This window comes from Monopterus albus, unplaced genomic scaffold (genome assembly GCF_001952655.1).
Source record: "Monopterus albus unplaced genomic scaffold, M_albus_1.0 scaffold186.1, whole genome shotgun sequence".
In the NCBI taxonomy this organism is placed as follows: Eukaryota; Metazoa; Chordata; class Actinopteri; order Synbranchiformes; family Synbranchidae; genus Monopterus; species Monopterus albus.
Genome location: NW_018128066.1, coordinates 2425687 through 2439859, shown reverse-complemented (window position 1 = coordinate 2439859; position 14173 = coordinate 2425687). Strand labels below are relative to the sequence as shown.

Below are 14173 nucleotides of genomic sequence, written 5' to 3'. Positions count from 1 at the left end.
ATATATATATATATATATATATATGTATATACAGGGGTGTATACATATACACACACACACACACACAGTGTGTGTATGTATACAGCTTTTGGAGCAAGAAATGCTGCCATGCAAGTTACATCCTTTTCAGCAAGGGAGGCCCCAAACTGTTGAGCAGTTTAAATCCTAGATCAAGCAGAAACAGAAAACATTTCACTTTCAAAACTGAAGCAACTGGTCTCCTCAGTTCCCAAACCCTTGCAGAGTGTTGTTAGAAGAGGTGATGCAACACAGCGGTAAACACAGTCCCTCTTATCCTGTCTTTGCTGATATGGAATTAAAAAATGAACATTCTTTAATTTAAAAAAAGTTTTTAATTTTTAAGTCTCAACATCTGATATGTTGTCTTTGTGCTATTTCAATTGAATATGGGTTTTAAAATATTTCCAAATAATATTATGTATAATATCATTTTATTTACAGTTTACACAGCATCCCAACCTTTTTGGAATTGGGGCTATATGTGACAAACAGAATTTAAATTACATTCAATTTAGTAAAGACAGTCTCTTTCAGTGATATATGTGTATATAACTACAATTAGCACAGTTATTAAACTGACACTGTCCCTCGTCCTTCAGGCCATATCAAAACATCACAGAATTTGAGGGTCAGGATGGCTGTGGCTCCAACAGCTGGAATATGGTGGATGTAGAGCTGAGGCCTGACAAGGACGCAGACCCTGGAGTTCTGCTGTCCAACCTGAAACCCTGGACGCAGTACGCTATCTTTGTCAAGGCTATCACTCTCATGGTGGAGGACAAACATATGCCAAGTGCCAAGAGCAAGGTGGTCTACATCCGCACAAGCCCTTCAGGTAATTGTTGGAGAGGTGCCAAAAGAGTGAAATTGTTTTTTAGCTCAGCTTCCACTAAAGGTAATGTAGAGTGTTAGTGTCTTGAAGTTTCATCTTACATACAGTGGTGTGAAAAAGTGTTTGCCCCCTTACTGATTTCTTATCTTTTTGCATGTTTGTCACACTGTAATGTTTCAGATCATCAAACAAATTTAAATATTAGTCAACGATAACACAAGTAAACACATCATGCAGTTTTTAAATGAAGGTTTTTATTATTAAGGGAAAACAAAATCCAAAACTATATAGCCCTGTGTGAACAAGTGTTTGCCCCCCTGTCAAAACACTGGTTTATCGCACCTGAGTTCAATTTCTCTAGCCACACCCAGGCCTGATTACTGCCACACCTGTTCGCAATCAAGAAATCACTTAAATAGGACCTGCCTGACAAAGTGAAGTAGACCAAAAGATCCTCAAAAGCTAGACATCATGCCGAGATCCAAAGAAATTCAAAACCAAATGAGAAAGAGAATAATTGAGCTCTATCAGTTTGGAAAAGGTTATAAAGCCATTTCTAAAGCTTTGGGACTGCAGCGAACCACAGTGAGAGCCATTATCCACAAATGGCGAAAACATGGAACAGTGGAGAACCTTCCCAGGAGTGGCCGGCCGACCAAAATTACCCCAAGAGCGCAGCGACAACTCATCCAAGAGGTCACAAAAGACCCCACAACAACATCCAAAGAACTGCAGGCCTCACTTGCCTCAGTTAAGGTGAGTGTTCATGACTCCACCATAAGAAAGAGACTGGGCAAAAATGGTTTGCATGGCAGAGTTCCAAGATGAAAACCACTGCTGAGCCAAAAGAACATAAAGGGCCGTCTCAGTTTTGCCAGAAAACATCTTGATGATCCCCAAGACTTTTGGGATAATACTCTGTGGACAGACGAGACAAAAGTTGAACTTTTTGGAAGGTGTGTGTCCCATTATGTGTGGCGTATATGTAACACCGCATTTCAGAAAAAGAACATCATACAAACAGTAAAATATTGGTGGTGGTAGTGTGATGGTCTGGGGCTGTTTTGCTGCTTCAGGCCCTGGAAGACTTGCTGTGATAAATGGAACCCTGAATTCTGCTGTGTACCAAAATATCCTGAAGGAGAATGTCCGGCCATCCGTTTGTGACCTCAAGCTGAAGCGAACTTGGGTTCTGCAGCAGGACAATGATCCAAAGCACACCAGCAAGTCCACTTCTGAATGGCTGAAGAAAAACAACATGAAGACTTTGGAGTGGCCTAGTCAAAGTCCTGACCTGAATCCAATTGAGATGCTGTGGCATGACCTTAAAAAGGCAGTTCATGCCCGAAAACCTTCCAATGTGGCTGACTTACAACAATTCTGCCAAGATGAGTGGGCCAAAATTCCTCCACAGCGCTGTGGCAGACTCATGGCAAGTTATCGAAAACGCTTGATTGCAGTTGTTGCTGCTAAGGGTGGCCCAACCAGTTATTCGGTTTAGGGGGCAAACACTTATTCACACAGGGTTTTGTAGTTTTGGATTTTGTTTTCCCTTAATAATAAAAACCTTCATTTAAAAACTGCATGATGTGTTTACTTGTGTTATCTTTGACTAATATTTAAATTTGTTTGATGATCTGAAACATTACAGTGTGACAAACATGCAAAAAGATAAGAAATCAGTAAGGGGGCAAATACTTTTTCACACCACTGTAAATTAGCATAGTGAAATGGATTGGGGTCATTCCAGGTGAAGACATGACCACAGCAGACAGTAAAGGAAGAACTGTCAATGGTGGTTGTAGCAGTATGGGAAGCTAGAAGCTGGAAACTCACTGATGCCAGAATTCACCTGTTTCTCTGTAACAATATCATTCAGTTTCACAACAACACACTTAAGTAACATGTAAAGTTCTCTTCACATTTCTGCTTGTTGTTCAGATACATGCAAGTGATGACACCTCTGGTGTTAATCCAAACATATAGTGGAAAAGAAGAAAGTTATTTGAATAAACACAGCTACAACTCAAATAGGTGGAGAAAAATATATTTTAAAAATATATAATGCAATTGGATGAAAAGAAAGTCTGCTTTAAACAAGTCTAGCTGCACCTCAAAGACATAGCAGTGCTGTGATGTCAGTGAATCACATCTGGACTGACAGACTCTGTATCCCAGCCTGAAGGAGAGAAGTTTTCCAAAGTTGTTAAAAATCAGGTTCATCAGGCAGCCACATAGTGATGACACATCAGGATAATTTAAGCTTCTGTCTCTCAGCACCGTCCATGCCTCAGGATGTGCGAGCGTACTCTAACTCATCGACACAGTTGGTGGTACGTTGGTCGCCCCCTGTCTCACCCAATGGAAACCAGACCTACTACCTGGTCAGATGGCAGCAACAAGCCGAAGACAGGGAGCTGTACCAGCACAACTACTGCTCCAAAGGTGCGCACACACACACACAGACGCGCTCAAACCTCCACACTTGCCATTATTGCTAGTTGTTGACTACACATCCTCTTCATCCTGCAGAGCTGAAGATCCCCATAAGGATTGCTGCCATAGGTGTGGGAGACCAGGAAGAGGATACTAAGCCCACTAAGCCAGATGCAGAGGGGGCAGATAAAGGCCCCTGTTGCCCTTGCCCCAAGTCAGTTGAGGACCTGGAAGCAGAAGCTGCTGACGCTTCCTACCGAAAAGTCTTTGAAAACTTTCTGCACAACTCTATTTTTACACCAAGGTAAGCTGCTCATCATAATTTCATTGTTTGGCATATATGTGGATTAACTTCACCTTTAACCCTTTTTTGTCTGAAACAAAATTAGACTATGTCATAGGGAAACTCTCTTTCTGTGCTGTTTGAATGTAATATGTGAATTTAATTTTCCAGGTAACTTCTGTGCAGAACTGTTACTGTCTTCAGTGTTTGTCAAACTGTATTTGGCCATTATATAGTTGTGCTTCAATAAAAAAAAGTTCAATTAAATTATGAATTATATTTCTGTTTTTGTCTTGTTTAGGGAGGTCAGTTTGTTGCATTGCACTTCAAACATCTGGATCACATTCTCTCTCTTTGTCTACACAGACACATGCAGAGCTTGGTCCAGTTGATGTTAAGTAGTCCTCAGTATGTTTTCCAGATACAGAATAAACTAAATGGATGTACTTGGTTCCAGAGATAAACAGGTGTCATCACATTTCCTGCATTGTCTCTTCAGTCCAGCTCATTTTCTCTTCATAACCTCAGACCGCAACGGTGTATGATCCAACATCCATGCCACCTCCTAAAGTGTCTATTTGAACTCTACTTATGCGATTGTGACATAACACAGACATTTCCACATCTGGTGGAACTGTCTGAAACAGCTAGAGAAGGAAAACACTGGTCAATTGCCCAGTTAAGAGAAATATAATTAAAGGTAAAATGTTAAAGCCCATGAAAGGAATCTAACCAGTACACATTTGGTTTCGTATGAAACAAAATCTGCAGCACATGGCAAACATGTCTCTTTATGGAAGGGAAGGAAAAAAAACTGTAAAGAACAAAATGGAAAACTTGTTGCACTGTGGTCACATTGGAAGTGTTGTGTGTGGTATCTCACATATTGGCATATACTGCTTGTGAAGATCAGTTGCTGTGAAGATGTTAATTTTCTTCTCTCTCCCCCCCCCCCCCTTTTCTCCTGTTGTTTCTCTATCCTACATTCTCTTCATCTCACTTCAGGCCACCAGATCGTCGGCGTAGAGATCTGTTTAGTATTGCCAACTCCACTCACTCCCATCAATATCGTCTGCGCACCAACAGCAGCACTGTCTCTCCTCTCCAAGCTGCTGGTAACAGCAGCAGCGTTGCTGACCTAGAGCCAGTGGTCAGAGAGTTTGAATTCATGGAACAATCAGTGACAGAGCGTGAACTGAAGATCTCTGGTTTGCAGCCCTTCACAGTGTATCGAATCGATGTTCATGCCTGCAATCAACAGGTCCAACGCTGCAGTGCCGCAGAGTTTGTGTTCTCCAGAACCAAGCCTGCAGGTTAGAGGGGAAAATTACCTCTTTATCAGTGTAGTACATGCTAATTCAGAGTTTCAGTTTGTAGCATCAGCAACAGAGTCTTACAGGTAGTATGTGTGTAGCGCATCTCGGATGTTTTTCTCGGACACTAGGTCATCTGTTTTTTTGTTAGTTTTTTTCTTTTGTTGTTGTTTTAACCAACATGTGATCTCCCCATGTGGCCACCATAGTAATGTATTCTGTCTGTGGTTCTTCAGAAAAGGCTGATGACATACCGGGTCAAATGACATGGGAGGGCCATGAGGACTGGGTGTTTCTGCGCTGGCCAGAGCCACCTCATCCCAATGGACTCATCCTCATGTATGAGATTAAATTCAATCTGGCTGCTGAGGTAAGACAACACATGCATATCTACCTGCTAGCTCACTAAGAAGCTGCAGATTTTGACAAGGCTTTGCGGTTCATTTATCAGGTTGTCCATATCTCAATGAAATATTGGTCCACCCCATTGTTTGACTGTTAGCTGGAGGAGCATTCGCCCCATGAGCCAAAGTTTTCTTTTGCCCATTCATTTGTAGGGTGTTAAAATCAAATTAAACCATTTCAGTTCTGATTTTGCCTTTGATAAAAAATACATTAATAAATAAATGCCTTATATACAGTATTTCCTTGTCTTTATAATGATGGGTCCATACTACATAATAAAAATTATTTATTTTAAAGAAAAAAATCTCATGAACTCAAAAAAAAAAAAAAACCCACACGAAACTGCAATCTGTTAAATGTCAACATTTGGTCTCATAAGTACATATTATTGATCAATCCACTGACCTATTGACCAAACATGATGGATTTGTAAAATTCTGTATATAATAATGTCTTTCTTTTTTGTCTGTTTTGTGTGTGTAAGACTGAGAAGCATGAGTGTGTATCTGGTCAGATGTACAAAGCCCAGCGTGGCATTCGGCTGTCCAACCTCAGTCCAGGAAACTACTCAGTCAGAGTGAGAGCCACATCACTGGCCGGCAATGGCTCCTGGACACACGCTCTAGATCTTTACGTGGCTGAACGTAAGATACACACACTCATCACTGTGTTTCTGTATACACTGTGACATTCCTTAGCTGGTTTTTCTATTAACCATAATAACAGTCCCAGTAATCAAAGTGTTTGACTCAACAGGATATGAGAGCATCCTCTACGCTGTTATCTTTGTTCCTGTCGCTATCATCATCCTCATTTGCCTTCTGGCTGCAATGTTTGTGGTCCTCAACAGGAAAAGGTGTGTGAATCTGTGTACTGTAGTTATGTGTAGAGCACAGCAAACGTGTTGTGTACATATAAAACACATGGAAAGAAAACACAAGATACAGGATGTGTGACAGAAGTATAAAATAAGTACACCTTAGCCAAGCCAGTCCTTCTGAGAAAACCCAGTTGAGAATGGCTGAACATGCAGGTTTGTCCTCTAGATTAAATATTTGAACTACTTGTTATTGACCTGTTTGGTCACATTAAGATCCACACCTTACACCCCACTCAAACTAACACACAAACCAAGGCAGAATGCTTCTAGTAATTATAGTCCATAAAACTAAGTGGCAAGTAAAGATACAATTTGGACTTATCTGTGACTGGCACCCTCTTCTGCAAGTGGTTGTACAGTGCAATATTTAGTAAGTGTTTGCATCACAATGTCGACTTAAAAAAATCCCTAAGATGACAAACAATTGTCTCCTTTTTGTATTTTAAGAGACAGTCTAGTAATATAAAGGATTGAATTTACACAGGAAGTGACCCCCCTCTTCCTATGCTGGAATAAACCCTTGAGACAATTTTCTTTCATCGTGCATCAATATTTTGATTTGATCCAGCCCTAGCAGGGTTTTATATTAAAATGTTTCAGTATTCTTTGGCAGTTCAAACTATGATGTTAGAAAAGTTAACAAGGTGAGACGAAGGAATACTGAGACTTTGACTATTATCAAGGCATCTTTTAATTATTGCAAGAAGGAGCACTACATCAACACTCGAAGTCTTTGACAATAATGCTCAGAGGAGCAATCCCTATGAAAGCTAATTATACTGTTCATTGCAAATTTATTGTTCTTTGTTCTGCCAGGCAAACATTTGCCCCCTCCAGTCGTGGGGGTTCGGGTCATCATCAAGTCACCATGTGTGTTTTCTTATCAGCAATTGCCTATGTCCTGACTTCCCGACCTAAAGAGCAATAAACTTTTACAAGCAGTTTCCTGACTTCTTTAAGCTAAAGAACATCCTTTTACGATGACTGCACAACATTTGCTCAGAGTAAACATTAGTTGCACACAAGAAGGATAGTTATGTCCAGTATCTTTCCATCAGATCTGTATAGTTAAATACAGTATTGTTCAAAATAATAGCAGTACAATGTGACTAACCAGAATAATCCAGGTTTTTAGTATATTTTTTATTGCTACATGGCAAACAAGTTACCAGTAGGTGCAGTAGATTCTCAGAAAGCAAACAAGACCCAGCATTCATGATATGCACGCTCTTAAGGCTGTGCAATTGGGCAATTAGTTGAAAGGGGTGTGTTCAAAAAAATAGCAGTGTCTGCCGTTGACTGTACAGACACAAAACTATGTTGTACAAACGTTTTTGTTTCTAGGATTTAGCAATCCTGTGAATCACTAAACTAATATTTAGTTGTATGACCACAGTTTTTTATAACTGCTTCACATCTGTGTGGCATGGAGTCAACTAACTTGTGGCACCTTTCAGCTGTTATTCCACTCCATGATTCTTTAACAACATTCCACAATTCATTTACATTTCTTGGTTTTGCTTCAGAAACAGCATTTTTGATATCACCCCACAAGTTCTCGATTGGATTAAGGTCCGGGGATTGGGCTGGCCACTCCATAACATTAATTTTGTTGGTTTGGAACCAAGACTTTGCTTGTTTACTAGTGTGTTTGGGGTCATTGTCTTGTTGAAACAACCATTTCAAGGGCATGTCCTCTTCAGCATAAGGCAACATGACCTCTTCAAGTATTTTGACATATGCAAACTGATCCATGATCCCTGGTATGCGATAAATAGGCCCAACACCATAGTAGGAGAAACATGCCCATATCATGATGCTTCACTGTGTACTGTGGCTTGAATTCAGAGTTTGGGGGTCGTCTCACAAACTGTCTGTGGCCCTTGGACCCAAAAAAAACAATTTTACTCTCATCAGTCCACAAAATGTTCCTCCATTTCTCTTTAGGCCAGTTGATGTGTTCTTTGGCAAATTGTAACCTCATCTGCACGCGCCTTTTTTTTGACAGAGGGACTTTGCGGGGGATTCTTGAAAATAGATTAGCTTCACACAGACGTCTTCTAACTGTCACAGTACTTACAGGTAACTCCAGACTGTCTTTGATCATCCTGGAGCTGATCATTGGCTGGGCCTTTGCCATTCTGGTTATTCTTCGATCCATTTTGATGGTTGTCTTCCGTTTTCTTCCACGTCTCTCTGGTTTTGCTCTCCATTTTAAGGCATTGGAGATCATTTTAGCTGAACAGCCTATAATTTTTTGCACCTCTTTATAGGTTTTCCCCTCTCCAATCAACTTTTTAATCAAAGTACGCTGTTCTTCTGAACAATGTCTTGAACAACCCATTTTCCTCAGGCTTTCAAATGCATGTTCAACAAGTGCTGGCTTCATCCTTAAATAGGGGCCACCTAATTCACACCTAAACAAAAACGTTTGTACAACATAGTTTTGTGTTTGTACAGTCAACGGCAGACACTGCTATTTTTTTTAACACACCCCTTTCAACTAATTGCCCAATTGCACAGCCTTAAGAGCGTGCATATCATGAATGCTGGGTCTTGTTTGCTTTCTGAGAATCTACTGCACCTACTGGTAACTTGTTTGCCATGTAGCAATAAAAAATATACTAAAAACCTGGATTATTCTGGTTATTCTGGTTAGTCACATTGTACTGCTATTATTTTGAACAATACTGTATGTGTATGCATGCGCATATAAACACTTTTGTTTTTGTTTTGGTCAGGAACAGTGACCGGCTTGGAAATGGAGTCCTTTATGCCTCTGTCAACCCAGAATACTTTAGTGCTGCAGAAAGTGAGTGAAGTGTGTGTGTGAGAGAAATGTAATGCAGTTTTGTTGTTGTCTGGATAACTGACAACATCCATATAGGTGCATAGGTCTGTACTAACATATACATACATGTGTTTTTTTGTCTGTGCAGTGTATGTACCAGATGAGTGGGAGGTGGCACGAGAGAAGATCTCGTTGAGTCGTGAACTTGGCCAGGGATCATTTGGCATGGTGTATGAGGGCTTGGCAAAGGGCGTGGTCAAAGATGAACCAGAGACACGTGTCGCCATCAAGACGGTCAACGAGTCGGCCAGCACGAAAGAGAGAATAGAGTTTCTCCATGAGGCCTCTGTCATGAAGGAGTTTAACTGTCACCATGTGGTACATACAGACATCCATATTCACTCATACAGAACAGCAGTGGGCATGCGCCACATTGTACTCACTTTTATTTATTTAATTTTTTATGGGTATTTTTATAGTTAAACTTATGTTGGGGTTTTAAATCATTAGAGAATGACACGTTCAAATTCAAATCATTTGATGATAAATAAACACAAGGTTAGGAGTCCGTTCTTGTGTCATGGTGATGTGGTGTGCTGTGTTTGTTGCAGGTGCGACTCCTTGGTGTGGTCTCTCAGGGCCAGCCCACCCTGGTCATCATGGAGCTGATGACACGAGGAGACCTCAAGAGTTATTTGCGCTCCCTCCGTCCTAAAGAGGTACTGTCTTGTAAATCATCAGGCGCAATAGGCCGTAGTAGGGGTGTTGTCTTATAGCTGGTCCAAATAGCAGGCAAATAATAGAACATTCAGTATTGACAGCTGTATGACACTGTTTCACTGCTGATATTGAGTGTGAACTAGGGTTGCAATGGTACGAGATTTTCACAGTATGATAACCGTCTCAGAAAATATCACTGTATTACGGTATTACACAGTTACTATTATTACCAGCTACAGCAACCCTCAAAGGAATGAAAACAAAAGTGTCTTTTTATTCCAAGTGACTGTTGATTGACCTTGATTGCAGCACTAGATTGACCCAAAATAACCAAACAAGAAACTTGATACATTTTTAAAAAGCATATAATTATAACATGTTATATAACTACAGAATGTTAGTTTACATATTAGCACTAGTAGTAGAGAAAGTATTCACATCCTTTATTTAAGTACAAGTACTAATATCACACTGTAAAAGTTTTGCATTGAAAATGTTAAGTAAAATTAAGTATTATCATGAACATGTGTTTAAAGTATTAAAAGCAGAAGTAGGCTACTCAATGCAGAAAAATATTATAGTATACTGTATATCCTATACTGTTGTACTATTATATATTAGGCATTACATTAACAGCCTGACACTCATTCATGTAAAAGCAAGATTTGACTGTTATAGTTGGTTGAGATGGAGCTCTTATTAACTATTTTGTATCCAAGTGCAACTATTGATTATTTTCATTAGGAAATAATGTGGTGATTATTTTTCTCCATTAATTGATTGACTGGTTTGCAAAGAAGAAGAGGCTTTATTTTATTGCCTTTGCAACATTGTGACACATACAACAAAATTTTGTTTGGAGCTGAGGGCCCCATGCCACTGCGTGCATACGCACCGCCACCACAGGCAACTTGGGGGGATTCGGTGTCTTGCCCAAGGACACTTTGACATGTGGCCTGCAGGCACTGAGATTCGAACCTTCAACCTTCCAGTTGGGAGTCAACTGCTCTACCCACCCACCACTGTTGCCCCCCTTTGGCAGCACTGAGAAATGTCACAGTGATACTCTAATGAGTATCAAAATAGTTGCTAATTAATTGTAGGCGCATGACAGCGCAACCAGACTGGTCCTGTCTTCACTCTCACACACACACTCACTCATGTGAGCTGGGAAAGCTTATGTGTGTGTTTTTGGGATCAGTGTGAGTCCTGTTGTAAATAAGAGATCAGCGAATGAACACACAATGTGGAAAAGAATTTTGATAGCACATTTTATGACCTATGTTTATGCGCTCATACATTTTACTGTTAGGGATTAAAGTTATAAAAGGGACACACTTTTATCTGCATGGAGAGATGTGTGAGCACAAATTTGGTTGTTAGATTAGCTATGGATGAAACTGCAGTCAGCACTAAATACAGGAACCTATGATAAATGGTGTCAACTACTTTTTGAACAGTAATGTTTCCCCTGAACAACTACATTAATTGTGCAAAGCAGCAGCACAGTACAGCTTTTTCATTTTTTGTAGAACTCTATCACATAGTCAAGCAAAGAAATTCTTTAAATACAGTATAATATACTCTAGGGAGCTGTATAGATTTGAATGTAGGATTCACATAGCCTGTGGGACAGCTAATCGGTGTTTATTAGGACCTTGTTCATCATGTTAGGGTCTTGTGTCCCGTCTATCTGCAGCAGCAGTGGTCGAGCCTGTCTCTCCCTCCTCTGAAGAAGATGCTTCAGATGGCCGGGCAGATTGCTGATGGTATGGCTTACCTCAACGCCAACAAGTATGTCCACAGAGATCTGGCAGCCAGGAACTGCATGGTAGCCGAGGACTTCACTGTTAAGATAGGAGGTAAAGTGCTGCAGGGGACAATGTCAGCTGAGAAACAGAATGAGGGAGGGAGGGAGCATGCTCATTAAATTGAAACAAAATGCAGTGTCTGCCCAAATATCAGGTTTATTACCAAATCAGCAGGGTAACCTTAATCCCACTACAACGCGACAAGTATAGCAAGAAGTCTGAAGAAATGTATACCCAATATTTGGCTTGAAATGTGTAAATGTCTTTCTGTAGACAGTGCCAGCACTTAATTTCCTCCCTGTGTGTGCATCTGTGTCTGTGTGTGGGTAGATTTCGGCATGACCCGAGACATCTATGAGACGGATTACTACCGCAAAGGTGGTAAGGGTTTGCTCCCTGTTCGCTGGATGTCACCCGAGTCTCTGAAGGACGGAGTCTTCACCACCAACTCTGATGTCTGGTAAACAGGCGCACAAACAAACTCACATGGCAGCCTCATCCTTTGTGTTTACTGCTTCTTAAAAATGTCTTCTGATTAATAATAATAGAAGACACACTTGTCACTCCCTCCCTCTCTTCCCTCTGTGTAGGTCATTTGGGGTTGTATTGTGGGAGATTGCCACTCTAGCAGAGCAGCCCTACCAGGGTCTTTCAAATGAGCAGGTGCTCCGTTTTGTCATGGAGGGAGGGCTGCTGGAGAAACCACAGAACTGTCCTGACATGCTGTAAGAAACAAACACACATACGCTTCTCTGCAGATTCACACATCAGCAAACCACCAGTGACAACATGCTCTTGTCCTCCTGTCTGTTTGCACACTATGTTTTCTTCTACTTTGGTAGTTAAGCTATAAGTGGCTGCTGTTTATCCACACGAACAGTGGAGTCCATTGGAATTTCCACACCACAGTGCTGAATGTATTCACAGCTGCTAGTTTGTCAGTGTGCTGTTGTGTTCTCCATGATGTGTTTGCTCCCAATATGAAACAGCCCAAGTATAAATCCACACTGAAAGTGTTGTAAGCATGGCAGAAAAATTTGGCCACCAACCACAAAATACTGAGGATACATCAGATGCTGAAGTCATGAGGAAGACAAATGTGAAGTCACAGGGTTTTCTGTGAGAGTAGTGATGATGCCTCACTTCTAAAATCAAAAGTTCTATTGATGAGAAAGTTCAACAATAATTTTAAAATAGCTAAATGTCCATAAACATATATTAAACATATCCACAAAAATGTCTATATCAAGTGCATGCTTTTGTACAATATCTTGGTGTCTTATGCCATCACTGGTAACTTTGCATTAGATGCTGACAGGTCTGTCACTCTAATACAGTACACAGAATCCACTGTAAACAGGAATATTTCAGCATTTTGATACCACTCTCCCATTTGTATTGTAACTGTATAGCTATGGCCAGCAGCTGGTTAGCTTAGTTTAGCACAAAAACTGGAAATGGAGAAAAACAGCAAGTCTGGGTCTGTTCAGAAGTAAAATAATTCACCTGTCATCATCTCGAAAGCTCATTCATTTCCATCATGTATATTTTTTGTTTAATCCATACAAAAAAAACCAAGCATTAAAATAACATGTTGTGGTTTTTGGAGCCAGGCTAGCAATATCCCCCCATTGCCAGTCTTTGTGCTAAGCAAAGCTGTCAGCTTTACCTACAATAGCTGTTGTACAAATGTGAGAGGTACCGACCTTCAAATCTACCTCATGGTAAGAAAGCAATAATTGTATTTCCCAAAATGTCAAACTGCATCTGTAATCTTGCTTCATGTCACTACACTTCAGTAAAAGCTAATTTCTTAACAGTATAGTGAACAATATAGTGAAAAGATAAATGGACCAGCCATCAAGGGGATACAGTGCCTTGCAAAAGTATTCATACCCCTTGAATTTTTCCACATTTTGTCACATTACAACCACAAACTTAAATGTATTTTATTGGGATTTTATGTGATAGACCAAAGTATCACATAATTGTGAAGTGGAAGGAAAATGATATGTGGTGTTCAAGATTTTTTACAAATAAAAATCTGAAAAGTGTGGCGTGCATATGTATTCAGCCCCCTTGAGTCAGTACTTTGTTGAAGCACCTTTCGCTGCAATTACAGCTGCAAGTCTTTTGGGGTTTGTCTCTACCAGCTTCTAGAGACTGCAATTTTTGCCCATTCTTCTTTGCAAAGTAGCTCCAGTTCAGTCAGATTGGATGGAAAGCGTCTGTAAAGAGTAATTTTCAAGTCGTACCACAGATTCCCAATAGGATTTAGGTCTGGACTTTGACTGGGCCATTCTAACACATGAATATGCTTTGATCTAAACCATTCCATTGTACCTCTAGCTGTATGTTTAGGGTCGTTGTCCTGCTGGAAGGTGAACCTCTGCCCCAGTCCCAAGTCTTTTGCAGCTTCTAACAGGTTTTCTTCCAGGATTGCCCTGTATTTAGTGCCATCCATCTTCCCATCAACTGTGACCAGCTTCCCTGTCCCTGCTGAAGAAAAGCATCCCCACATCATGATGCTACCACCACCATGTTTCACGGTGGAGACGGTGTGTTCAGGTTGATGTGCAGTGTTAGGTTTCCGCCACACATAGCGTTTTGCATGTAGACCAAAAAGTTCAATTTTGGTCTCATCTGACCAGAGCACCTTCTTCCACATGTTTGCTGTGTCC

At 40.6% G+C, this 14173-nt stretch overlaps 1 protein-coding gene across 3 annotated transcripts in view; it reads left to right on the top strand.

Annotated features, from left to right (window-relative positions):
• LOC109969948 (insulin-like growth factor 1 receptor) overlaps positions 1–14173 on the top strand; it is a 64797-nt gene that overhangs the window by 42432 nt on the left and 8192 nt on the right. For 2 of the 3 annotated variants that reach the window (XM_020617183.1, XM_020617182.1), the window contains exons 9-21: positions 621–856; positions 3131–3298; positions 3386–3593; positions 4578–4885; positions 5122–5255; positions 5775–5934; positions 6047–6146; positions 8912–8982; positions 9110–9339; positions 9573–9680; positions 11381–11543; positions 11823–11952; positions 12083–12217. In XM_020617183.1, the coding sequence (XP_020472839.1) occupies positions 621–856; positions 3131–3298; positions 3386–3593; positions 4578–4885; positions 5122–5255; positions 5775–5934; positions 6047–6146; positions 8912–8982; positions 9110–9339; positions 9573–9680; positions 11381–11543; positions 11823–11952; positions 12083–12217 (2151 nt within the window). The remainder of the gene's footprint in view (positions 1–620; positions 857–3130; positions 3299–3385; positions 3594–4577; positions 4886–5121; positions 5256–5774; positions 5935–6046; positions 6147–8911; positions 8983–9109; positions 9340–9572; positions 9681–11380; positions 11544–11822; positions 11953–12082; positions 12218–14173) is intronic. The other variant, XM_020617184.1, reaches the window with a different exon arrangement.